This window comes from Myotis yumanensis, unplaced genomic scaffold, assembly GCF_028538775.1.
Source record: "Myotis yumanensis isolate MYYU_CA2020_CCGP unplaced genomic scaffold, mMyoYum1.0.hap1 SCAF_13, whole genome shotgun sequence".
Lineage (NCBI taxonomy): Eukaryota > Metazoa > Chordata > Mammalia > Chiroptera > Vespertilionidae > Myotis > Myotis yumanensis.
In genome coordinates, this window is record NW_027223764.1 from 42,481,299 (window position 1) to 42,507,333 (window position 26,035).

The 26,035-nt window shown below is 55.4% G+C and overlaps 1 protein-coding gene across 2 annotated transcripts in view; it reads left to right on the forward strand.

Annotated features, from left to right (window-relative positions):
* The first annotated feature begins 444 nt into the window (after positions 1 to 444).
* The window catches only part of CDH23 (cadherin related 23), a 355,887-nt gene continuing 330,296 nt past the window's right edge, over positions 445 to 26,035 (forward strand). For both annotated transcript variants that reach the window (XM_070432922.1, XM_070432923.1), the window contains exons 1-2: positions 445 to 511; positions 5,675 to 5,752. In XM_070432922.1, the coding sequence (XP_070289023.1) occupies positions 445 to 511; positions 5,675 to 5,752 (145 nt within the window). The remainder of the gene's footprint in view (positions 512 to 5,674; positions 5,753 to 26,035) is intronic.

Consider the following 26,035-nt stretch of genomic DNA (forward strand, 5'->3'; position numbering starts at 1 on the left):
GTGCCCACCCCTGTCCTAGCCCGTCCCAAAACTAACCAGGCTCCATCACTCACCTGGATGCTGCCCTGGAGGATGGAGGCGGCTGCTCCTCCTTCCACCCACTGAGCCCAGAACATGCCAGGATCCCACACTCGTGCCCACTGCTGAGCCTCACCCATGGCTGAGCAGCCACCCGCAAGGGCAAGGAGGGCATGTGCCCCCACCCCAGCCCAGTCACGCTCAGGCCACCATGTTACACCCAGGGTTGGACGATGATAAAATCAATGACGCAGACCCTCTCTTCTTTTCCGAGTCCCCACTCCTGCCCCCGCCCCCATTTGAGTTGACTCCCTCTTTTCCCTTCTCCCTGGAGCTGCAGGGGCGGGAGGTGCTAGAGGGGCTTGAAGAACAGGCCCCCACCACTAGGCCGCTTCTCATGCCCTCCTTCTTGTGTCCCCAGGAGCCATGAGGTGCCACGTTGCCACCAGCTGCCACGTGGTGTGGCTGTTTGTGCTGATCTCTGGATGCTGGGGTAAGTTTAGTCCTTTCCCCCACAGCGGGCATGGGAAGCCAGGGCTGCAGGGTGTGGGGGCCGGCTGTGGGGTTGGCACTCTGGGGCAGGAATTGGGAGGGAACTGCTCAGGGAGATCCTGCCTTGCAGTGTGACTGGCTACACACTTCCCTCCTTGGGCCTGGGTTGCTCTGCAGCACTCTCAGGGCTGAAAATACCCACCCCCAGGGCCTGGGCCACTGGAGGCGGTGGGAGGAGCCTTGAGAAATACTTGAGCTTTAAGGGAAGGAGGCATCTGTGACCATGAACTGTCCTTCTTCTGGGCTGCAGGGCTGGCCAGTCTATTCAGTTTTCCAGCTGTCTTTTGAGCACCTACTGTGTATGTCACCTGTGCCCAACTCTGGGGCGTGGAAGAAATGACTCGTTCTCAAGGAGTTCAGAGCCTAGCGGATTTACTAGACAACGCGAGGCTTTACTCTGCTGCAGGTGAAGAGAGTGGGAATAAAGGACAGAGAAGCCTGTCTGAAGGAAAGATTAATCAGGCCTGCGGGGATAGGAGACACTCAGCCAGAAGGGAGACACTTACTCTGCACTTTAAGGACTGAGAGAGTTTTAAAATAGGGGAGCGGGAAGAAGGGACTCCTGCAGGTGGGGACCACCTGAGCAAAGGCGTGGAGGTGAGGGGCCTCTTCTCTCTGCCGGGAGGACCAGCCCTCCTTCCCCTTTTCCCGGGTCAGGGCCAGCGCTAGTGCCCACCGAGGAGGCCAGGGCATTTGCCTGTCCTGGCCCCCAGTACAAACAGCTCTGGTCTGATCTGAAGGAAGGCCAGGACAGCAGGCACAGCTGGCACCGTGTCCCTGGGGGCCAGGGTGTCCTTGGGGAAGAGCTGTGGGCATGGTGTGCCTGGCGACAGGCAAACACATTCCTGAGGGAGGCCAGCTCCTTCTCCCACTCCAGGGAGCTGTGCGCCTCTGTAGGAAGCCACAGCCTCAGCTTGTTGGGGTGACTCTGGCATCCTGATGCCTGGAAGTCCCCTGACTGTCCCCTCTCCTGGCCTCCGGGCTTGGAGGGATCTCTGCTGGAATGCTCCTGCGATGGGGAGCTCACTCCCATCCCGGCAGCCAGGTTATGGCACAGTCACAGAGACTCTCCAGGCAGAGCTGGAAGGGATCTCAGACCCTCTAACTGTGGGCCCACTTTCCAGAGGAGAAACTGATGCTTTGAGATGCAGCTGGCCCAGGTCACTCAATTGAGGGTTCAGCTGCGCTTTGATCGATGCAGGTCTCTGATCCTTCACAGGGGCTTTTGTCAAGACACACACCACCCCCTGTCAACTTCCCCCGGGGGAGACCTTACTGGGGGGTACCCTCTGGGTTTGCTAGAAGGTGGCAATCAGGACCCTTTGCTCAGCCTCCTGTGACCTTGGATACTCATGCGCCCCCCCCCCCCAGCGTATATGTAACCCCCCAGCATATATGTAACCCCAGCATATATGTAAAATCTCTCAACACATATGTAAAACCCCCCAACGTATATGTAAAATCCCCCAAACATATATGTAAAATCCCCCAGCACATATATAACCCCCTAGCATATATGTAAAATCCTACCAGCATATATGTAACCCCCAGCATATATGTAACCCCCAGCATATATGTAAATCCCCCCAGCATATATGTAAAATCCCCCCAGCATATATGTAACCCCCAGCATATATGTAACCCCCCAGCATATATGTAAAATGAAACAGGTGCTGAGAGCCCAGCTGCCTTCCCCAGTCGAGGTGTCCGTGTGCCTGAGCACCAGATGCACCTCAGTGGGTACGAGGGAGCAGCACAGAGCCAGGGCTCCTGGGTCCCACCCACTGCTTCCAGGGTTCCCGTGGAGAGCTTCTTAGCTTCTCTGTAAAACAGGAGGGGCAGTAGGACTCTGCTCCTTGGTTGTAAAATGGTCAGAGGAGTTACCACACATATCCAGCACTTAGCGTGATGCCTGGCACATGTTCTGTGCTAAGTAAGCGAGAGCTCTTTCATATCAGCTGTATCTTTTCCTAAGGGGAGCGAAATGGGACTCAGAAAGCAGAAGTGAAGTAAGTGCCTGGGGCCACCCAGCAGGTCTCTGGCAAAACCAGCCAGCCTGTGGTCTAGCCTGCCTGGCATGGTGGGCACAGCCCCTCGTCCTGGTCCCCACCTGAAACAGCCAGCGCTCCTTCGGCATGGTGGGCGGGGGCTGACCTTAGGGACTGAAGGGCACCATCTTCTCACCGTGCCCTTTTGACACCTGCCCCAAACCCCGAGCACTCGCCTTGTCCCCGAGACTGCACCCCAGGGCCTCCCCTTTGTTCCCAGCTGACCCCACGGCCCAGCTGATTTCTTCTCCCATCCCTGGTGGTCAGAGGTGGGTCAGGCTCAGGGACAGATGCCCCCTAGATGTCAGCCCCCCTTGTCTGCCTGTCGCCTTCTTACCCTTCTCTCCTCTGGCCTGTGTGCTCCCAGGCACTTCTTATTCTGCACCCGTGGGCCTGTAGGGGAGGCCAAAGCAAAGGCCTGGACAGGCCTCCTTGCCCCTCCTTGCTGGCGGGGCCAGGGAGCATCGCTGCATCGCTGGGTCACGGAGGCAGTCTCCGGGCACTGGGCCTGAGGGCCCCTAATGTGGAGCTGCGGGCCCCTCACCTGACATCAGCACATATGCCCACTCACACTCCCACACTCGGGGCCTCAAAGCTCCCGAGGCAGTGGTTTTGCCTCTGGAGGACACAGCCTTCGTGCCTGAAAAGTGGTCTTTACAAGAATGAGCGACGTGTCAGCATGCCCCTTTCCCCCCACCCCCCAGCAGCCCCCTCCCAGTCCCCAGGTGCCACGCTGACATCTCAGGGCCACCTGCCAGGCCTCCGAGGGTGGCCGGCCTATTCCAAGAACACGAGCCCTGCTTGGTATGTGGCAGGCGATGCATGTCCCCTGCGCTGTGCCCAGCTGCCCGTGCAGAGCTCTCAGCGGCTGATTATCGGCAGGTCCTGTAAGATCAAATTTAAAAATGAACCGATGCTGCTGCAGGCGATCTTTTCCTCGCTGGTTCCCCTCCCCCACCAGCCCAAGCCCGCCCCGAAATCTCTGGGCACCCCTGAGCCTTCTACCTTTGCTCAGTCCAAGGCCCCCACAGGGATCCAAAGCGTTCCCCTGGCCGAGCAGACGGCCCTGTTATTAATACCAATATTAGTAATAGCTACCACTTACCGAGTGCTTGCTGTGTGCTGGGGCATGGCGTTAAGCGCTTTATGTATGTAATCTCATTTAATCCTCGGAACAGCCATGATGCAAGTCCTGTTATTATCACTGTTTTACACGTGGGTAAACTGAGGCATGGGACAGAGGCTCAGGGAGGCAGGAGGGGGAAGGGCTCCCTTGACTCCAGCCTTCTGTGAGCGGCCTCAGCGTTCTTGAGCCTGGCCCAAGCTCTGAGGCAGCCCACGTCAACAGAGGTGAGGGAGCGAGGGCGGCACCCCTGCCCACATCCAGGGCGCCTGGACACCCGGAGCTGCTATGGCAGGTGCTGCACCGTGAGGGCCCCCGCGAGAAGGATCAGCTCCCCCTGCCTCCTTCTGGCTGTTCCCCAACACCAACACCCAGTTCTCTGCACACCCACGGAGGGTCTCACCGTTTAGTTTTGACACCAACTACCTGACATCCGCATCAGCTTCCACAGATTTTAGGTTGAGGCCCCTCTCAGGGGCCTGTCACAAGTCCCAGGCCCCCTGCACTTTTCACAACTGGCTCTAAATCGGAGGTTCCCATGACCCTTCCTTGGGTTCAGTTATCCAGGACAACCCACAGACCTCAGGGAAACACCCCACTTCCATTTCCTGGTTTAATCTAAAGGGCACAGCTCCGGAGCCCCAGGTGGAAGACATGCACAGGACGAGGTTCGGAATTCTGTGCCCTGTCTAGGCGCCGCCACGCTGGCACATGCTTGTGTCCAGCCAGTCTTGCTGGTGACCAGTCCCATCTTGGGGCTACCCAGAGGCTCCACCCAAGTCACCTCAATGGCATAAACTCAGCTGTGGTCAAAGGACTGCCTTATGACTAACAAAAGACATCCTGTCCCTCCGGAACTTCCAAGGGTTTTGGGAATCTGTGCCGGAAACTGGGACCGACACCAAATATATTCCTTATGGTGCCACACTGTGGAGGGCCATGCGAAGGGGCGAAGGGGACAGGTGAAGCCAGCCTCAGGGAGTTTCTGTGTGTGTGTGTGTGTGTGTGTGTGTGTGTGTGGAGGGGGACTTGTGGTATGGGGGGCTCTTTGTGGATGTGAAATTCCTCAGGCCATGCAGCATCACCCTGACCCCTTCCCGTACCAGCCCCACTCTGAGGTGTCACAGAGTCATACAGGCTTAACTGGCCAGGGTTCCCATGCGGCCTGCCGCTTACTAACTGCACGACTCTGGGCTAGTTCATACGCATCCCCTCTAAGCCTCGTTTCCACAACAGAAAAATGGGGCTATGATGGCACCCACCATACCACGAGGATTGATGGAGACGGTATAGTGACTGGTACAGAGATGGGGTCCATAGATGGCAGCCATCATCATCATCATCACCATCATCACTACTTCTACTACTATTATTATTGTCATCCTTTACAGAGGGCCTCTGGATGCCACACCCTTTCCTGGGCACCAGGGTTGTGGCAGTCAGCAAAGCAGACCGCCCTTGTCCTTGCCAGCTCACATCCCATCTGGTCTGGAACCGGGCTGCCCACTAGAAATACAATGTGAGTTAGGTGTGTGATGTAACATTTTCCAGGAGCTGCATTAGAAAAGAAACAGGTGAAATTCGTTTTAATAATATATCTTAACCCGATATATCCATAATGCAATCAGTTCAACACGTAATCAATATAGAAGATGAATGAGGCATTTTACACTCACTTTTCTTACAAAGTCTTTGAAACCTTGTGTGCATTTTACACTTCAGCACAGCTCACTGTGGACCAGGGCTCGATAGCCTCCATAGCTGGTGGCCTCGCTGAGGGTCCGTTTGCCTTGAGGAAGGCGGCCATGGCAGTGGACAGATGCAGTGGACAGATGCAGGGCCCACTGCAGCCCAGCCACTCTCTGTCCCCTTGGAGAATGCAGGAAGCTGGCAGACGGGTACTTGACTGACGCTCTTGTCCTCTGACTTCCAGGCCAGGTGAACCGGCTGCCCTTCTTTATCAACCACTTCTTCGACACGTACCTGCTGATCAGCGAGGACACGCCTGTGGGTGAGTTGACCCAGGGCTGGTGGGCATCTGGGTGGCATGAAATGGGCTCCTTTCCCTCAAGTGAAGGTGATCTTAGAGCCTGAGACCATCTTCCACCCATTATTGGAGCCTCCTCCATGGCATCCCTGATGGGCGTTCCTAGGGCTTCTGCTTGGGGCACTCAGCACTTCCCATGGTGGCTCATTCCAACAGGCGGGGATTCTAAGTATCAGAGAGGCTAGCATACTGAGCCCAAGTTGCTTGACTTTCGCTTCTGCATGAGCTTTGTCCTACAAAATGGTTATTTTCCTCTTTCTTGTGAAAATTTGAAGATGGAAGCTGTTGCAGACTTTGTTTTGTAGTCTTTTGAGCTTTTCTGGGATTACTGTATTTCCTGCATTGAGTATGCCTGTTTTTGTCATTAGAAAAAAAAAGAACTATTTAGTAGGTGATCGTAAGCATCCTGGTGTTCACCCCTTGCCTCCCCCCAACCCCCCAGCTTGCCACCTCATCACCCTGGTCCGTCCTCATGGGCCCCCTCCCGAGGACCTGGCTCCTACACCTGTAGCTGGGGATCTGCATGCACAGCCCCATGGCCTTAGTTCAGCTCTGGGGACCCAGAAGTCTCTCAGGAAATGGGAACTGAATGGAATGAAGTGTCTTGCAGCTGTTCTGACAGGCAGGCAGTCTTTCCTGTGAGCATTGTGCAAACACAGTGCCTGGAAAGGTCCCGCCCACCTCCACAACACCCTCTCCCCCGTCCTCTCGTTCTCATAGGTGTCATTTCAGGGAAAATGCCTGTAATCCGGGGCTTCTTATGTGGGTGGGGCTATGTGCCAGGAGCTGCGTACAAGGGGTCAGCATGGCCCATCCGTCTGGCGCATCATTTGTACTTAGAAACGAAGCAGGTGACTTGGAGAGTGGAGGGGTGTTAAGATATTTACCTAATAGGTAATTTAAAACACTTTTCTATAAAACCAAATGCAGGTGCTTGAAGTGGGGAGCCTTAGGGGGCCCCAGACTTTCCCTGCTGTCTGTGGGGGCATGCGCACAGCCCCGAAGGAGGCCTTGCCTTCTACTCTCCCTGATGGAGCTTTTCTGCAGGTGGGTGCTGGGCACAGCAGGTAGCAGGAGTGTTTCCGACTGCTGTAGGGATGATACCCATGGCCCAGGAACGGTTCATTTCTAGGGACGGGGGTGGGGGGGCTCTGCGGTCACTCCTTTGGAGACTAGCAGCCTCCATGGATGCCACTGTGAGGCTGAATCTGGGGACTCAGGTTTGGGGATCTGGTTGTTTGAAGGGCTACCTAGGGAAGTGGTTGCCTGCCTCTCTGGAATGTTCTTCCAGAGGTTTTGCCCACTTCTGGGGGCTGGAGAAGGTTCCTGCTAGTCCCTTGGAGACCTTGCCGAGCTGTTTCCTCCCCTCTGGCTTGGATCAGGGATGTCTGTGGGCTCCTGGATTCATCTGTGGCTCCTCCCCACACTCAGGCCTGGCAGGGGCTGGCACGGAGCCAGCAGAGTAGGCGCCCAGCACGCGTGTGTAGGTGGCCAAGTGAATGTGAGCAGCATTTGTCACTATAGGGGCTCTCCCTTTTTCGGTTCACCCATCATTTCATCAGATAGATAGGTGCCAGACCTGGGTGCCGTGGGCCCAGAGAGGGCTAAAGAAATCGGTGTCATGGGCAATAGGGGCTGAGCTGGGTATGTGGCTAAGTCCCAGTGCATGATTGAAGGAGGAGGGTGGTGTCTTGGGGGTAGGGCAGAGGCGGGAGGCTGCAGAAGAGGTTTTTGGGAGGCGGTGACAGTTGAGCAGAGTTCTGAAAGAGTCCCTTCTCATTCCTTCACACACTATTTCCTGTGGCTGATTTTCTTAAGTATTTTGTTTGTTAACCTCATCCTCCTGGAGAGCCCTTTGTTGTGGAGAGAATATACTTAGGACAGGTGGGTCACTGAGGCAGAGGTGTGGCCAGCCACTAACTGACCAGAGCTTCTGGCCAGGGGAGGTGAAGGCCTCTCTCAGGTGAGCCGTGCTGGCTTCATCACCTGGTCTGTGACTCCACATTGCCCTGCCCAGGCCTGAAGGTGGGGTCCTCAGAGGCCTGTGGTGCAGGGAAGGTGATGGGTGGAGTGGGGTGGACGTTGTTTGGCCAGCGCTGACAGTGACAAGGAAGCCCCCAGCAGGCCCCGATCTAGCACCTTTGACTCAGGCTCTGGATTGTCTTCTGCAAATGCCGGCATCGATTGGCCTCCAGGAGCGACTCCCAGGACTCAGACCATGAAGGCTACACTTGGCAGTCGCAGCATGGCGTCCGTCTGTGCAGTGGGGGTCGATCATGACTCTAGGGGGCTGTGGGAGAGAGAGAGGACTCAGTGAGCTGGAAGACAGCTCTGCTCATGTCTCTGGGTCCTGAGCTGGCCCAGCAGCCTCCTGGCCCCTCCCTTCTTTTTGTATCAGCAGAGGGCAGCGCAGCTCTGGCCTGAAAGTCAGGAGCCTGGTTTCTTCTGTTCCCTGCTGTGTGGCCTTGGGCACAGCACTGCCCCTCTCTGGGCCTCTACCTTCCCATCTCACCAGTGAGAGGGCATTGAAAAAATGGACTCATTGGTCTTGGTCTTGGCGGCCCAGCTGGCCCCAATGTCTTTGGGTTCTTAGATGAGACAGTCCTGGAGAACCCCACTGAGTGCTGTCAGCTACATGGATGGCCCTGGGCCATTCATAGGGTGGATGTGGACTCATGTGGACATGGCAGGGTGCAGGCCTCTGACCTGCAGTGGCCAGGGTGAGAGTGAGGGTTGAAACATCTTGTCCAGGGGACTGGTCTTTTGCCTGCCATGTGGAATGCGGTGGCCTAGAGATGCAACTTTGAGATTTGGCTCTCACTACCCTTTGCTTTCTAAAGCTCAGTGTTCCAATCTGCAAAATGGGGATGGAGGAGCCCCATCTCTGGATTGTTGGTGTATTTGCATATGATACTGTTAACTCCAAAGTCTCCGTACCTGGAAGGTTTTGTTGTTACAGAAAGGATAGGCTGTGTGTGGCCAGGGATGGCTGGAAGGGCTGCCAAGGGCTTGCAGGGGGGACAGACAGGCACATGGATGAGCTGGGTCCAGTGGGGTAGTCAATACCAATGGCCAGCAGCATAGCCCAAGCCAGTCAGAAAATGTCAGCTCACAGGAGGAGGCAGTCAGTGCTGTGGGCAGGCAAGACTCCCAGCTCTGGGGCCGATCATCCCCTTCTGCCTGGACACCCAGTGGTGGGGAGTCATCATCTTATGAGGCAGCTCCTTTTTGTGGGTTAGTTCTGAGAACGAAAAGTTCTTCCTGATACTCATATGAAACCTGTCTCCCTGCCACTCCTGCCCATTGAATGACCACCGAAGCCTTCTAGAAAAATAACAACAGAACATATGATGTACAATATATATGTGGAGAATATCCTATATAATAAAATCCTAATATGCAAATCAACCAAACGGTGGAATGACCAGTCACTATGACATGCACTGACCACCAGGGGGCAGACGCTCAACACCAGAGCTACCCACTGGTGGTCAGTGCGCTCCCACAGGGGGCGGGCTCATAGCTGGTGAGCGCAGAGGCAGTGGCAGGAGTTTCTCCCGCCTCTGCAGCAGCGCTAAGGACCCCTCAGGGGATGTCCAGCTGCTGTCCCGAGGGGTCCCGGACTGCGAAAGGGTGCAGGCTGGGCTGAGGGCTCCCCTTCCCCCAGTGCACGAATGTCGTGCACCGAGCCTCTAGTATTATTATAATGATGATTACTGAGTGCTCAAGGCAGTGTCCTCAGTGTTGTAATTAGTTCATTTTTAAGATTCCTTTTACGAATCAGAATCAGAGGTAGAGTTTGGCTGCGTCAGTATGTAGTTTCTGTGACTGCTCTCCCGGGTTAAAGAACAGGACGTCCATCCTGACAGCGGGCTGTGGCCCCATGCCCAGGAGCAGAATGGGAGGGCACAGCGCGGCCATCTGAAACCCTCGCGGAGGCTGCTTGTTCTGTTACTATCTCCTCACCTATCTCAGGTTCCAATTCCCTCTGCGTGATGTTCTTTCTGAAGACCATCTCCCAGCCAGGGGAGACAGCAGCAAAATGAAGTCATTAAGTAGCTCTGTCCTCCCACCACCCTGGGCTGTTAACGCTCAGGGCCCCCTTGTCCCTGGGTGTCTTGCTCCAGACGTGCACATCAGTCGTTGGCAGCAGAGCCTGGCTTGGGTGGGGCAGAGCAAGGGCAGATCAAGGACTCGGTGTCTGGTCTGGCTCATTGGCATTGCCTACACCTTGGCCCTGGCTGTGAGCAGTGAATGGCCACGTGGCACCTTTAGGGTGAAAGACAGGTGCTGCAAAGGTGCTGCCTCCAGGTTGCCTCCCGATTCCACTCCAGACTCGCCACCGTATCGCTCATGTCAAGATCACCAGTGACCCCTGTGGCTAAGTGCAGTGGCTAGTTCTCGGGCCTTGTGACCTTTCAGAGATGATCTTTGTCTCCTCCAGGATGTCACCCCTCTGGCTGTTCCTTCTCAGTCTCCTTGGCTGCAGGCTCCATATCTCCTGGGTTTCTTTGCATTGGCAGGCCCAGCCCAGCTCCTCTATCTATTCTTCATGTTCTCACTCCCATGTGATCTCTAGTCTCAGGGCGTCGGGTACGGTCTCTATGCTGACGACGCTGGGATGGCTGCCTTCTGCCTGGGCCTCCTCGCAGAGGAGATTCCAGACTCGTGTACCCACCTCTCCTCACCATTTCCACCGGGATGTCTAAGGGCTCTCCACCTCAGCGTGTCCTGATCCTCCCCCCAAAACACCTGCCGCCCCTGCAGCCTGTGCCATCACAGGTAGTTGCACCTCTGTCCTTCCAGTTGCTCAGGTCAGAAGCTTGGGGTCATCCCTGACTCTTCCCTTTCTCCCTCACCTCTCATCCAGTTTATCTGATGTCCTGTGGCTCTAGCTTCAAGATATTTCCAGAACCTTCTCACTTCCCACCCCTTCCTCAGCTACCCCCAGGGTCCAAGCTTGGGTTACCGAGGCAGCTCCCTAATGTTCTCCGTGGTCTTCCTGCGGCAGCCTGCTCTCACCGTAGCAGCTGAGTGATCGAGTGGTTCTTTGCAGCCTGGGACAGAGCCTGTAATCAGGTCGGCTCAAGTCCCCCCATCCCTCTTGGAACAAAAGCCAGCATTCCTAAATGGCGTGAAGGCTGTTCGCAGTCCTGGCCCTGCTGCTCTCACACCTCCCCACTGCCCTCCCCCCTGGAGCGCTCCACTCCAGCCATGCTGGTCTCCTTGAGTTCCTTGGGCAGGAGAGGCGGGTTCTGACCTCTCAGCCTTTGCAGGAGCCGCTCCTGCCACTGGAACACGGCGGATGAGCCTGTGCTGTGCAGTCAGGTCAGAGGCCACCACCTCGGAGGCTCTCCAGGCGGGTTCAAGTGCGGCTTCCTTGGCTTCCTTCCCTCTCTGTTAGTCCCAGCTGCAGTGCCGTTGTGACTCTGTTGCTCATCTGCCTCCCCTGTTGCTCTGTGAATGCTTCTAGGCAGCCAGGGCCATATCTGTGTCCCCAGGGCTCAGCCCCGTGCCCGGCTTGCATCTGAGGTTCGGGTGTCTTGAGGACATGAATGGAGTCTGGAGTTGGTGAGCATGTGGCGGGGGTGCGGGGGGGGGGATCTTTGAACAAAGGCTGGGGATGGCTCCCACGCCTGCTCACCATCCCTCCTGGAGTCTCAGGCCAGGTGCTCCCCTCCCAAGGGCGTGTCAGGCGTGAAGTGTTGGTGACAACAAGGATGGCTGCCCAGAGGGTGGGCCCCGGAGAACTTGTCCCCCAAACAGCACAGATGCTGGAAGTGCCAGGGTTGTGTTTTTATCACCCCAGCTGCCTGTGGAGTTGCATGTGGCATTTGTTGGAGACCCTCGGGGCGCCAAGCCCTGGGTGACTTCCAGGGAGGGACACAGCAGCAGCATGAAGTTCGGCCTGGAGGCACCACCTGAGCGAGGAGCCCTGAGAGGGGCGGAGGACTTCTGGTCCATCCACCTCAGCTGCCACCGATTCTCCCGCCTTAGGTCCTGGAGGGGTGGTGTCCCTTGGGGCTGGCCACAGAAGTCACTCCTCCTACCCCAATTCTACGTACCTCCGGCCAGATGTCTCCCTGGCACCCACCACTCCCCAGAGGCGCCCTGCTTTCTGGCCCTGGTGACCCACGCAGCATCCTAGCACCTGCGGTCTCACCACTGTGCCTCGCCGTGCTGTTCCCGGGCCAGGCGTGCTGTGAATTCCTACTCTTCTTTCAGGGCGGAGCTCAGATGTCAGCTGTTCTGTGGGGCCCGAAGCCTCCCCACCCCCTGTCTGCTTCGTGGTCGTCTCTGAAAGCTCTTAGCGAGTTCTGGCTCGCTATCTGTGTGTACCTCCCCCTTGGCTTTTCGTTTTCACTTATTACTTTTATTAATATCGACATTACAATTAATTATAATTTTCACATTTATATATAACCTAGGATTGTGAGCGATAATATTAGCGAGTGTTTATTGACTCCAGCCTCCTGCCGGGCCTCGGTGAAGCATTTTCAATCCATGGCCTCCCATGGGCCTCACGGTGACTCTCACAGGTGTCCTCATCTCCACTTCACAGCTGAGCAGGCTGAGCCTGCGTGCCCTCTGTGCCCAGCACAGTGCCGGGTACAGAGGGGCTCAACAGATGCCGGTCAGGTGAGCAGCAAGATGAAGGCAGGAATGAGAGGATGTGGAGGGTGAATGTCTTGCCGATCGTCCTCCCCTTGTTCCCCTGTCCCTCTGTGCCACCGAGATTGATGCCCACGGTGCCAGCTCCCCAGGCAGACCCCCCAGCACTCCCAAAGCGTCTTGAGCCACAATTCAAATGGCAGTGCCCACGCTAATCACCTACACGACTGAATTAGTCTTGTCAGGAGCCATTAAGGCGGGAGCTGGGATTCATTAGGATGGATTGGGCCCAGGTAGCGCCTGGCACTGCTGCCAGTCGGTGCTGATTAATTTCTCTGCAAACCCCATCAATGCCCAGCTGTTTCGTCTGGACCCAGGGAGAGCAATTTTCAGTGGGCTGACCCCTCGTCGGCGGTCTCAGCAGATGGAGGAGCTGTGCCCCTGTGGGCACATGGACAGCTCCCTGCAGGGGCAGCCCCCATGGAGCACAGAGTGGGCGGCTGGTGTGATTGGCGGGCTGTGTGGGCAGCAAACACTTGGGGATAGCGAGATGTCTGGGCATGGGATTCTGGAGAAGACGTGGAAGGGATGGGTGAGGGGGAGGCTGGGAGGTCTCGGTACCTAGTGTCTTGGAAGGGGCGGCCCCTCCTTCCCTGAGCCTTTCTCCCGTTGTATCTTTAAAGGGAAGAAAGCGTCTCTCAGGAGAGGATGGAGGCTGAGAATGACTTTGCTCTTAACCAGAGAGTTCCTTAGGACTGACACAGCGGGCAGGGGCCCCTGGTACCCCAGAGCAGTTCCTCAGCAGGGCATTGTAGGGCCAGGGGGGCCTGGATGTGAGGAGTCCCGTGGGCCCCAGTATCAGCTGGGTGTGTGCTCTGAGCATGGCTTGGTCTTCTCTGCCAACCGCCTGTACAGAGGCAATATAGCCCAAGAGATGATAATAATACAAAAAATAGAGTATGTTAGACAATAATAAGTGCAAAGGAGAAATTTTCATCTTTAGTTGAAGTTAAGGTCAGTGGAGACAGAGGGACTGTAATAGCCTGTATTTCGTACTTCACTTTGACCCCCCCCATCCCCAAGGCTCTTCATAGGGCCTATGATGAACCCCTACAGCCTCCTGTAGGACAATTTGATGACCACTGTCTTAGTCAAACACTCCCACCTTACAGATGGAGAAACTGAGGCCCAAGAGGGGGAGCTTGCCCACGGGCCCCCTCGAATTACTGTTGGATTCCAGACTGAAGCCTGCCCTGAATTCACACACCAGCTACAGAAGGGGTTCAAAGGGGGCTCTGCCCGTGCAGGCACGTGCTGCCTCGGGGCCTGGGGAAGAAGGGCATCTCGGGTTGATGGGGTGAGAGTTTAGGACATAGTTTGAAGAAAGGGCTCCAGGTGCCTCTCAGCTTTTACAATCTTGGGGTAGGGAAGTAAGGGTAGCCCAGAGGCTCCCTGGGGGACATTCAGGCTGGAGGGGGCATGGTTTTAGAGGAAGGAGGAGATCCACTATCTGTCCAGATGATCAGATGCTGGGACCCAGGGGCGGTGGCCCTAGGTTCTTATCGCCATCACAGAGCAGGGACTTTACTCTTCCTTCTGGGAGGTGGGGTGATGACTCTCAGGACCCCTGGAAGGGCCTGGATGCTTCTGCGGCCTTGCCCCCTCTGCCTTCCTCCAGGGCAGCACTGACCCTCAAAGAGGGAGACAGGACAGATTAGTGCCCTCTGGCCCTCTTGAGGGATCTGATGGGTTGTAGCCACTCTCAAGAGGCTCCTGCCTGGGCCCATGCACAGCCCCAGCTGTGGACTGGCCCTCAACACAGGAGCGGGGGCTGGGTGGGTGTTTTGGATGCAGCCATAATAACGCTAATGATAACGATGATGTGCCACCTGTCGTGCAGGCAGACTGTTAATGACCCGCACTTCACACCTGTGCCAGGCCGAGCTGGGGAGTGGGGTAGGGACGCACACATGAGAGATCGCTGGGAAAACGGCGCCTATCTTTCATCTCGCACCTACTCTGTGTCTAGCTAAGCTCCTCCTGCACATGGCTTCATTGAATCCTAAGAGCAAACCGAGGAAACGGGCCACGTAACCTCCATTATACGCTGAGGATGCAGAAGCTCCGAAAGGACCACTTGCACAGGGTCACACATCTTGGATAGGATGGAAATTGGACTTGAACCTGGTGCCACCTTCCCCCAAATCCTGTGCCCCTGACCACATCGTGGGGATTCTGTATGTAGGTCATTGCTTTCAAGGAGCCCCAGTTTGGTGTGGAGAACCCCAGGCAAGTGGGAGCATGGGCTACGGAGGACGGAGGAAGGAGTTCGTGCTGGGCCCGGGGACGGAGGAGGTTTCATAGTGGAGGTGGCATTGAGTGGCCGGGCTTTAAGGGGCTGAAGCCACAGGAGAAGCATTTCAGAAGCGACCGATAGTGGGGCAGACGATTTGTGTTGTGTTTCGGATGGCAGGAATAGGTGGTTGTGCTTAAAAATAAAAATAATGACAGCAATCACTCAGTACTTGTGTTTTACTAGTTAGATGGCCTGTAGGATCTTGTTGAATCCTTAGCAGCAGTGCTGCAGTGTCTGTTCTGTTATGAGCCCCGTGTTACAGGTTCAGAGACAGCAAGCAAGCTGCCCAAGCTTCCACAGCCCAGTCAGGATTTGAATTCCAAGAGTTCAAACTCCAGCGTCACAAACTTACTACCCCACGGTGCTGCCTCTCAGGATTGTGTGGGTCTGTCCTCAGTCTGTCACCCAGGAAAGGGCCTCAGCGACCAAGGTCCACACTGGAGAGGTGCTGGGTCAGGGGCAGCTGCTCCCAGGCTGGGAGAGTGGCCAGCCAGCTTGGCCTGGGAGCAGAGACCCCAGGCTGGGCCAGGTGCCCGGGTCCAGGCCTGGCTCTGTTCCCACATAGCTGTGTGAGCTTGGGCAAGTGGATTTCCCTGCCGGGCCTCACTTCCCTGCATCGCTCAGAAGACGCCAGTCCTCGATGGCATACTGCACAGAGGTGGGATTACTGCTGAGCAATGAATGGGGGAAAGTAGAGGAGAGTGAGAGAGTAACCCGGTTGCTTGCTCTTGGGCTTGCTGGGCCTTTTCCAGTGAGCAGCGGTGAAAGAATGGGGGAGTGGCCAGCTGAGCTGTGGCCAGGCAGTAGGGGGGGTGGCAGATGAACCTGGCTCAGCCGTGTCCATAGGTGAGCATGTGCTGAGCTTGCAGCCAACTGGGAACACTCGGGCTCCCTGGGAACCAGCCGAAGGTGTAATTTACAAGAGCTGAAAACCCTCCAGCTGGTTGGGGAGAGGGTGGCAGGCAGCGCCAACTTTGAACCTGTCATCACTCTCCTGCCCCAACGGTTCTTTACATGGCTCACGGGACCTGTGAGCCTGACTGTCCGACTACAGTTTAGCCAGGAATAGGAAGCCAAGTCTTGCTGTCAGCACTTGACCAAGAAAGGATTTGGATACCCAGGAAAGTTGTCCATTGGTGCAAGGATCGCCTTGAAGGTCCCCATCTGTGCAGAGTACATCAAACGCTGGGAGGGGAAGTGCAAGGTCTGGGTCCAATCCCAGCTCTACTACTTACGAGCTGTGTAACCCCCAGCAGGTCCCTGGGCCTCTCCGAGCCTCCTTTTCTTCCCCTGGAAATGGGGATGATCGTACTTGTTCAGCCGACTTCACAGTGAGCTTTATGAAGAGCTTTGAAAACTGAATTGCTGTACAAATGGGAGACATTTTAATAGAACCATTTGTCTTTAAGTGCTTCCTCTTCCGAGAAGCCCTCCATTGCATTTTCAGCAGGGGTGGACTGTATCACTGACTACTTATCCTCTCTCTGCCTCAGTTTACTGATTTGGAAGATGGGCATGATGATCACATTGTGTATATTCATAGTATTGTGGTGAGACTCATAATACTCATAGTATTCTATATAATAAAGAGCTAATATGCTAATTAGACTGAACAGCAGAACGACCGTCTGTACGAAGCCGGAGCTGCAAGGGGCTGTGTGGGCCGGCCGAGGCAGCTGGGGCTATGAGGGCCGAGCCCCTTGCACGAATTTTGTGCATTGTGCCTCTAGTTATTATATAAGTTAGTTAAGTTGGGGCATATGGAACTGTGCTTGGCACTAATAGAAGTTAACTATCATGTTATCCTTGACTAGTCCTTTCCAACTGGGTGAGAAGCAGCTTGCGACGGGAATGAGGCCCTGTCAGGGGTGGGGAACCTTTCTTCTGCCAAGGGCCATGTGGATATTTATGACATAATTCCCGGGCCACACAGAATTACCAACTTAAAAATTAGCCTGCTATATTCGGTCAAACATTTAATTAATTCACCCCTAATTCCTTGGCAGGGCCAGACCAAATGATTTCTCGGGCCTTCTACAGCCCGTGGGCCGGACGTTCCCCACCCCTGCCCTGAGTGACCAAACCCCACTGTGCCCAACACATGGATATTTGGTATGTCTTATGCATTACTCCTCTAAGGGGTGTTTTCACGCTTCAGCTGGAAGAGACTGAGTGGCCCCAGGTCCACCTTCCAGCCTGACCAGGAAGCCACTGGCACAGCTGTCTGCCAACAAGTGGTGCAGGCGCTGGGTGGGCAGCTCCCATCTCACCAGGCAGTGAGCGCCTCCCGCCTAGTGACGGGCTGTCCGCCTCCTGCTGCTGCTCCCAGTACATCTGGTCTCCCTAGAGCGCCCAGGAGTCAGCCTGTTCCCCTTCACACGATGGCTACTCAGGCTCGGAAGACAGAGGCCTGCCCCTCATCTGCTCGTCTCTACTCTGGAGGCCCCGGCTCCTGTAGCCTCCCCTCGGACTCAGGACAGACTTTGCTCACGTTCTCCCTCCTGGTCACCCTCCGTGCGCCTGGCACGGCACTAAGGCGTGCTTGTGTTGCTCCTCTCATGGAGGAGGTGGTTACTAAGCCCATTTACTGATGAGAAAACCGAGGCTTAGAGAGGTTGCCTCCTGCCAGAGGGCTCGCAGGCATCACCTTGCAGGGCTGGGTTCAAGCCGGGCCTTTCTTCCTCCGTGGCCAACGCTCTGTAGGCGCGTAGATCAGAGGAGGCGGACAGAGAACCTCCCAGCCCCAGGCTGGTATGGGGTCCTCACCACCACCTCTGGCCTCTCTTCTGATGCCTTATGCTGCCTCAATACTACAGTGTATCGAGGGGACAAGACCTCCAAGCTCTGGTCCCTCTGCCCCCTCACCCGTGCCTTAGCTGCCCCCACACTCAGGTGTCAGGGGCTGCCCGTGGGTCCTCCTTCCCCCGGGCTCTCTGGGTAGCAGGACTGTGGGTGGGGGACCCTGGCACTTCCTAGGATTGATTTGGCCTTTGAAGAGGATAATTCAAGATGAATATGCTGGCGTCCGGCTGGAGTGAGATGGAGGGATTATTGAATGTTGAACCTGCTTCGCCGCATCAGCTGCTTTATGAGCTCTCCAGAGAAACCCTATGTTGTGGATAACTCAGCCCTGACAGGCAGGGAGGTGGCGTCTGTCTCCCGCATTCCGCATTCCTGGGCGAGCTGTCTGGGTGCGTCTCGCTCACCCCATCTGGGTGCCCAGAGCGGCTTCTGGCCTCATTGCAATGAAGGTCATTGTCCCTCCCCAACTTGTTCATCCTTGTGCTGCCCCAGACACGGGGTAAGGGCAGCGGTGCTCACCTGGTGGGTCCTTGTGCTGGACTCTGGCTCCAGGCTGCCTCAGGCAGTCCAGGTAGCAGGGAGGTGAGTGGGCCAGAGCCTGTGGACAAATCTCTTTGACCTCTGGCAGCCTGTTACCCCCAGGGGCAGCCCACCCCCATCGCTAGGGACAAGCCTCTTCAGGGGCAGCCCACCCCCATCGCTAGGGACACGGCCTCAGCAGGGGCAGCCCAGCCCCATCGCTAGGGACACGGCCTCAGCAGGGGCAGCCCAGCCCCATCGCTAGGGACACGGCCTCAGCAGGCTGCCAGGCTCCTCGGCAGGCCAGAAGGGGTCTGTGGTTCAGGGACTCCGTACACTATGGGGGTGTTGTTCTCATGGAACCAGCCTTGCCCGATGATGACACACAAGGGCATGAGATCAGGGAACAGGCAGCTCAGCTCAACCCCCGTTCCTCGGTTTTGTCCTCATCGGGCCCTCCTGCAGCCCCAAGGCCTTCCAGGGGCCACCCAGGGTGGGCCAGGCAACAGACCAAGTTGTAAACTCTTCGAGGGCAGGGAGTGTCTCAGGCCTTGTTAAAGGGGTCGCCTGGGGCGTGCAGTAGACTGACAGTGAGCACCGAGGGCCGTCCTCAGCGTCCCCTGTGGAGCCTGGCAGGGGGAGTGGAACACAGGTGACACGCATGCTGTGTGTCATGGCTTAGCTGTCTGTCCCAGCCCAAGAGCACGTTTAGTTCTGGGCTGTGACAACCTTAGGTCACAAAAGTCATACTGAGGGAAAGGCATCCAGAGGGGAAATGACGGGGAGGCAGACTGCACGTGAGGGACCGCTTGGGGCCAGGAGAGCTGGTGCAGGGACTTCCCGCAGCAGGAGTCAGAGTAATAACTGACAGTCGGTGCCCTGGGGGGTGGGGAGTCCGGTGCTGGCACCAGCATTCCGTCATTTTATTTTATTTTATTTTTAAATATATTTTATTGATTTCAGAGAGGAAGGGACAGGGAGAGAGAGAGATAGAAACATCAGTGATGAGAGAGAATCATTGATCGGCTGTGGGGATCAAGCCCGCAACCCGGGCATGTGTCCTTGACTGGAATCGAACCTGGGACCCTTCAGTCTGCAGGCTGACGCTCTATTCACTGAGCCCAACTGGCTAGGGCACATTCCATCATTTTAAACACGACCCTTGTCTCCTCCTCCATCCTCACTCTCCTCTGCGTCCGTCGTGTCGTGGGACTCGGGGTGTGGCAGTGACTTGTGATGGAAGCAACGTACTAACCCTGTGCCGGTTCCTGCTCAGTGGATCCTTACGATAACCCATAAGGACCACCACTGGCCCCGCCGTATAGATGAGGAAGTCAGTGACCGGTCCACAGTCCAAGGTCCCAGGCAATGTCAGCGCCAAGGTTTGAGCCCGACCGTCTGACCCCAGGGCACGCCTGGCTCCGTGCCCACGTGTGCCCGTGAGTAAACTGCCCCAGTTCCTCAGGCCTGTTCCCCCACGTTATAAACTGAGGCTGGCTGGCCTCTCCCAGTGTGTTCTTCCCTCCTGCCTGCAGTGCAGAAGCCCTGGAGGGCTTGTCACAACGCAGATGGCTGCCCACATCCCTGAGTCAGTAGGTCTGGCTGGGGCCTGAGAATCTGCATTTCCACCAATTCTTAGGGGCTGCTGCCGCTGGCCTGGGGACCCCACTTTCAGTCTGCTGCCCTCGCCATGCTGCTTCCCAGCATCCGGAATTGGCTCCTGAGCCTGTGTGTGTCCTCCCTCATCTAGACCTGCTCAGCTCGCAGCCCTGGGGGTGTCTGCCCCGTGGGCATTGGGCTGGGTTCCCCGGACCTGCCTGGCCATCTCCCAGGCCCCCTGCCTGAGACACCTCCGCTGGGGCTCATCCTTGGCACACACGTGTGTGAATTAAGAGGGAGCCTGAGGAGCACCTGAGGCACAGGAGAGCTGGGAGGCCCAGGTGCTCGGTGCCCAGCACGTCTTGCCCCGGGCCCCACCTTTTGTGTTTACAGAGTGGTGAGCAGCAGTGGACACAATGACTCCAATGGCCTTCATTAAAAGCTCTGGAGCAGTTTACAATCAACTGTGGGGAAGGGAGCTGCTTCCCTCCTCTGCACCCCCCACCCCTGCTTTCAGGGAGTCCTGCCCAAGGAGATGTGGGTCTGGAGGAGGAATAGGTGTTTTAGGGCCTGAGCAGGGAATAAAGGGAGGGGAAGGGGCAGAGAGGAGGAGAGGGATTGTGTGACTTCTGAAGCCAGTGAATCCACTGTCTTTACAGTCTACAGCCAGGCCATCTGTCAGCAGCTCTTGCCCCCACCATGCTGAAGCCTTTCACCTCTGGGAGCCCCAGTTTTCTCATCTGTAAAATGGGTCTGGTCCCATGTACTTTGCAGAGCTGTGGTGATTTTGGGGTGAAATAATGAATGCGGTGAGCACAGGTGCTCAGTGGCAGGAATGTGGACCCCATCCACTGCTCAGTGGCAAGAATGGTATTTCCTGCTCCACCTGGGAAGCCCCACCTGCCCCTGCCTGCACAGGTGCTTTCTGAAAGCAAGAGTCTGTTCAGATGTCGGCAGCCCAATGTCCCCCCGAGTCTGGCTCAGGCCCTGCCTCATTCTTTGGACACAGGAAACTAGAAGACACTCAGGGGGAGTGCCCGGCGGCACCTGCCCCTCTGGGCTGGACCTGTGATCTCGAGAGCTTTGGACCCCGGGGAACAGCCTCTTCTTGAGCCTGTCGGCCAATTTAGGAGAATCAGGATGTTTCGCAGCTGCATGTCCCTCCATTTAAAATGAAAATAGCGTCATGTGCTGTAGGAAGGCAACCATCCTGAAGGCGGTGGGACATCGCTCAGAACAAACCGTGTCTCCCCTTCCCTTCTCAAATCTCCTTTCCATCTCTCTCCTGATCCTGTACAAGACAAACAAAAAACGTCATACTTTCACTATGAAGAGTAAAATAAAATGAAAATAGCTTCATCGAGTATCATGGGGGCAAGAGGTGGGGAGAGAAACGTATATTTTTATAACTTGGATTCTACTTTATTGACTAGAAACATGTCCACAAGAAAAGTGGCACTGCCTTTTCGTTGCGAAAATATAAATATGTGAGTCTCTTTGAGAAGCAGCGGGAAGGAGGCTGCGTTCTGACCTTAGACTTGGGGCCTAGACATGAACCACAGGGCTGTCCCTGCTTCAGCCTGGCGCCCTCCTCTGGTGAGATGGCATATGGGCTGTGGCATCTGACATGTGACATATGCCCAGCACAGAGCCTGGCACACCGTCAAGGCTGGTTCTTCCCAGCCTGCCCTTACCCCATTGGCAACGAGTGTTGCCTTGGCTTCTCCAGTTATTTTCCGCCCAGTCCTCTGCCGTTAAAAGAATAATGAGGAATGAAGACAGGGTCACCCTCCCTCCTTCCCCACCCCATTCCTCATCCTCAGGAGGGTCCCTTTCTCAGCCCACTCTCTCTGGCTCTGGGAGAGGTGGGTGAGGGGCAGGGAAGGCAGGACGGAAGGTGGAAGCAGTTAGCATGCACTTACCAGCCAGCTCTCCTGCCAGAGTTTTCTTGTCCATAAATCAGGACGTTGATTCTCTCATGACCAAGCATCAGTGGGTGTAAAGTCCCCAGGGTGTCCAAGAGCTAGGATTCTTGAGGTCAGAGGTGTTTCATGTTAGAACTACTCTGTTTTGCCTGAAGTTTTTCTTCTGTGTTCCTCATTTTCTGGCCCCTTGCTTTGGCCAGAGCAGTGTCCTGCCTTCAACAGCTTCAAAACCCAGACCTCTGGGGTTTCTTACATTGCCACTTCTTTATGAGGCATTAGTAGACATATCCACCCACCACCCTATCTTGGAGGCCTCATTAACATATTTTAATTTAACCAACATATGTCACCTGTACTCTGTCAGTGGCTACTATAAGCTCTTTTAATCCTATAACAACCCCCTGAGGAAGATGCTCTTATTATCATTCCTACTTTATAGGTGGGGAAACTGAGGCAATAATTGCGGTTACTTGCCCAAGGTCATGCAGCTGGTGAGTGGGGGTGGAGCTGGGATTTGAACTGGGCGGTTAGCATCAGCAACTAGCCTCTTAAGCAGTGTGTTCTGCTGCTTCCGAATAATAGTAATGGCAGTAGTCATCGGGGCTTCTGTTTATTGAGCACCTGTGAGGTGCCAGGCACTTTGTACACATTATTACACCAAATCTTTATGATAAACCACCAGGTAGGTATTTGTGTCTGTGTGTATCAAATGAGGAAACCGAGGCTCAGCGAGAATAGTTAACTTGCCCACAATCCCAGAAGTGGTATAGAGGGGAGGCAGAACTGACACCCAGGGCAGCCTGTCAGTGAGTCCCTGCTCATCCTACTATGTCTCCTAGATGCTCTGGCTCCAGAGACCCACCAGTTATCTGTGATGAGGACTTGTCTTATCTAGAAGCAATTCCGCTCAGCCCCACTGTGCCGGAGCCTTTAGAGTTCTGGGGGATGCCAGGAGCATGAGGAATGGGAGTGGAGGAGGAGGGTGGAAGAGTAGAGGACGAGGGCGATGAGAGTGCAGTTCAACAGGACCTCTTATGGACAGTTGATTGTTGGCCTTGATCTAATGTCCTAGGTGCCCTTCACTGGCCAGTTAAAATGAAAACTAATGATGAGAAAATAAGTTAAAGTGCCTTTCAACCCTGACATTCCTGGATTCAAATCGCCTTCCCTCTTGTCCTTCTAACTGTGTCTCATAGAGCTAATGAGAGTGGTCATTGATGGAGGGCCGACTAGGTGCCAAGACTACCTGCATCATCTCATTCAATCCTCATAACTGTCCTGGGTGAGGACATTATAATCATATTCCTGTTCTTTTCAAATGAGACCCTCCAAGCGGGTGGGAAAGTATAATGCTGCGTTGTCCAAAACTATAGCCACGAGCCACATGTGGCTGTTTAAATGGACGTTGATTACAATTAGATAAAAAATAGAAAACTCCCTTTCTTATCAAGTGTTCGGTAGCCACCTCTGTGGAGTGGCTGCCGTGTTGGACAGCACAGAGAATATTTCCATGATCGCTCAGTTTTCCAATGAGCAACCCAGCAGCCTGCCCATAGTCATTCAGCTGGGCAAAAGCAGCCCCAGGGGAACCACTGTTTTTCATGCCTGGCCATTTCCCCCTGGCCCTGATGGCAAAGAATATTCTCTCCAGGCAGCAGCTTAAGGTACAAAGAGGCAGCGTGACCTACTCAAGGTCGAGAGGCTGGAGTCGATGGGGTAATAGATGCTGAGGGCCCTGAGTCATTGAGTGCCACCCAGCTCCGTGGACTCTAGCCGGGCCAGCGCAGAGCGGGGGCCCATGGGCGATATGCCCACCCTCGGCCAGAAGCAGCCCTGCCAGTTATGAATTTTTACAGCTGTTTACCTGACGCCGTTCTGTCCGGGAATGAAATAACTCTCCCCACGGCCACTATGAATTCTTTGCTTCCCTGGGACAAAAAAACTAGCCCTTGTGATTGGAACATTGTCTGCAGTCCTGTCAGGTAGCGGTGGTGAATGACAGGTGAGAGAAAGCAAATGGCTGAAAGCCATTACCCTCTTACTTCAGTGGACTCGGAAAAATAGTCATAAATTAGTGCCGTGTGCCGAACGAGCAGAGAGGAAAAAGCACAAAATATAAAAAAAAAAACACAACACCCACCTCTTCCCTGAGAAAACCGTAATTTTCCTCCCGAGGGTGGGAGGAGAAGGTACCGTCTCTGAAGAGCCTGCACGTCACTGTCGCTGTCCCCCTGCCTCTGCCACACCCCGGGGAGGAGACCCAGCCCTGCAGGGCCCCTCAGTGAAGCAGGGAGTTAGCGCCCCTCCCCCTGCAGGGTCACCTCCTGCGGCGTGTGTTCCTGTGTGAGGGTGTGTGGGTGATGTGTCTTCATGGGGTGATGCCCTATTTGTGCATATACCTTCTGTGTGTGTGTATGTGTGTGTGTATGTGTGTGCATGCGTGGGTTCACAGACCACCTTGGAGGCTGGGATCGAGCGAAGAGCAAAGGACAGCTTGTGAGCCTTGTAGGGTGCGTGTGCTCTGGGTCAGTGGTCGGCAAACTGCAGCTCGTGAGCCACATGCGGCTCTTTGGCCCCTTGAGTGTGGCCACGAAGTTTCAATCGCACTATACGTGCGCGCCCGCACGTGGTATTTTGTGGAAGAGCCACACTCAGGGGGCCGCAGTTTGCCAACCACTGCTCTGGGTTATTCATGAAAGGACATTGGCTCTTCTTACATTGTTGCTCCAAAAGTGTTCGTTTGTGGAGGGCGGAGAAGGAGGTGTGAGAAGGGGCCGGCTCAAGGCAGAATGGCTCAGTGAGCCCCTTTGGAGGTCCCAGGATGGGGGCTGCTGGGAACAGTCATCTGATTTCAGCAAGTTCAGCTTATACACCCAAAGGTGTGAACTTGAGTAAGAACACTCTGTGGGTGGATAATGTACAGCAGGGGTCCTCAGACTTGAGCGTGCATTTGAGTCCTTGGGAAGGCTTGCTACGACAGATGGCTGGCCCCTCCCCGGAGTTTCTGACTCAGCAGGTCTGGGGCAGGGCCTGGGAATTTGCATTTCTCACCAGCTTTCAGGGGACGTTGATGCTGCTGGTCTGAGGACCACACTGAGCATCACTGATACACGCCTTCAACGAAGTCCTTTAAGGAAATCCCAGCGCCACAAGCCCGTGCGGCTCAGCAGGAGGTAGTATAGTGTGTGGTTAAGAGCATGGAGCAGACGGCTGGGGTTCAAAGCCTGCCTCTACCACCTGTCACCGATGGGCTCTTGGCAGGTGGCTTAACCTCTCTGTGCGTGGGCTTTCTCATCCCTGAAGTGGGTGATGACAATATCTACCACACAGGGCTGGTGTGTGGAAACTTAGTGTTAAAAGCTTAGAATAGCCCTAGCTGGTTTGGCTCAGTGGATAGAGCATCAGCCTGTGGGTCCCACTTTCGATTCTGGTCAAGGGCACATGCCCAGGTTGCAGGCTCAATCCCCAGTAGGGGGCATGCAGGAGGCAGTCGATCAATGATTCTCTCTCATCATTGATGTTTCTATCTCTCCCTCTCCCATCCTTTCTGAGATCAATAAAAATATATCCTATATAATAAAAGCCTAATATGCAAATAGACTGAATGGCGGAACGACCGGTGGAATGACATGCACTGACCACCAGGGGGGCAGATGCTCAATGCAGGAGCTGCCCCCAGCCTACAGGCCCCAGGCCAGCTAAGGCAGGTGACAGCAGGGGACCCCCTGATTGCCCCACCCGTCACCCTGCAGTGGTGGGGCGATCAGGGGGCAGGGCCAGCTGGTGAGCAGGCCAGCGCTACCCCCCCATCACCCCACCTCTGTGGAGGTGACCAGCTGCGGTGGCAGGGGGTGGGGCCAGTGAGCGGGCAGCACCAGACTGGCCAAGGCGGGTGCCAGCGGAGGGACCCCCAATCGCCCCACCATTCTCCCCACAGATTGGCCCTGATCACTAGCCAGGCCTAGGGACCTTACCCATGCATGAATTTTGTGCATTGGGCCTCTAGTTAAGAAAAAAATAAAGCTTAGAATAGTGCCTGGAACCTAGACAGCACTATGTGTATTGGCTAACGTTATTCTCCCCACTTTGCAGATGAGCAAACTGAGGGTAGGTGACATTCCAAGGTCACACTGCAAGTTAGGGCAAAGCTGGAATAAGAACCCAGGCCTCCTGACTCCTAGCCAGTGCCCCACACCCCTTTGCCCCACCTCACATGAATCAAGTTCTCTTTCCTGGGACCCTTGATTCCAAATGCCATGTATCCTGGCCAGCAGGTTCGTTTCCTGACCTTCCCTTCAGTGGGGGTGGCGGGGAGAGACCCTTACTCCTTCCCTCTCAGGAAGTGGGGGTGCAACAAACCCTGACGGCCAGCTCTGACCTCTGCCCCAGCCCACGTGCTCCCTGATGCCCACCTGTGACCTGGCCCTGCAGCTG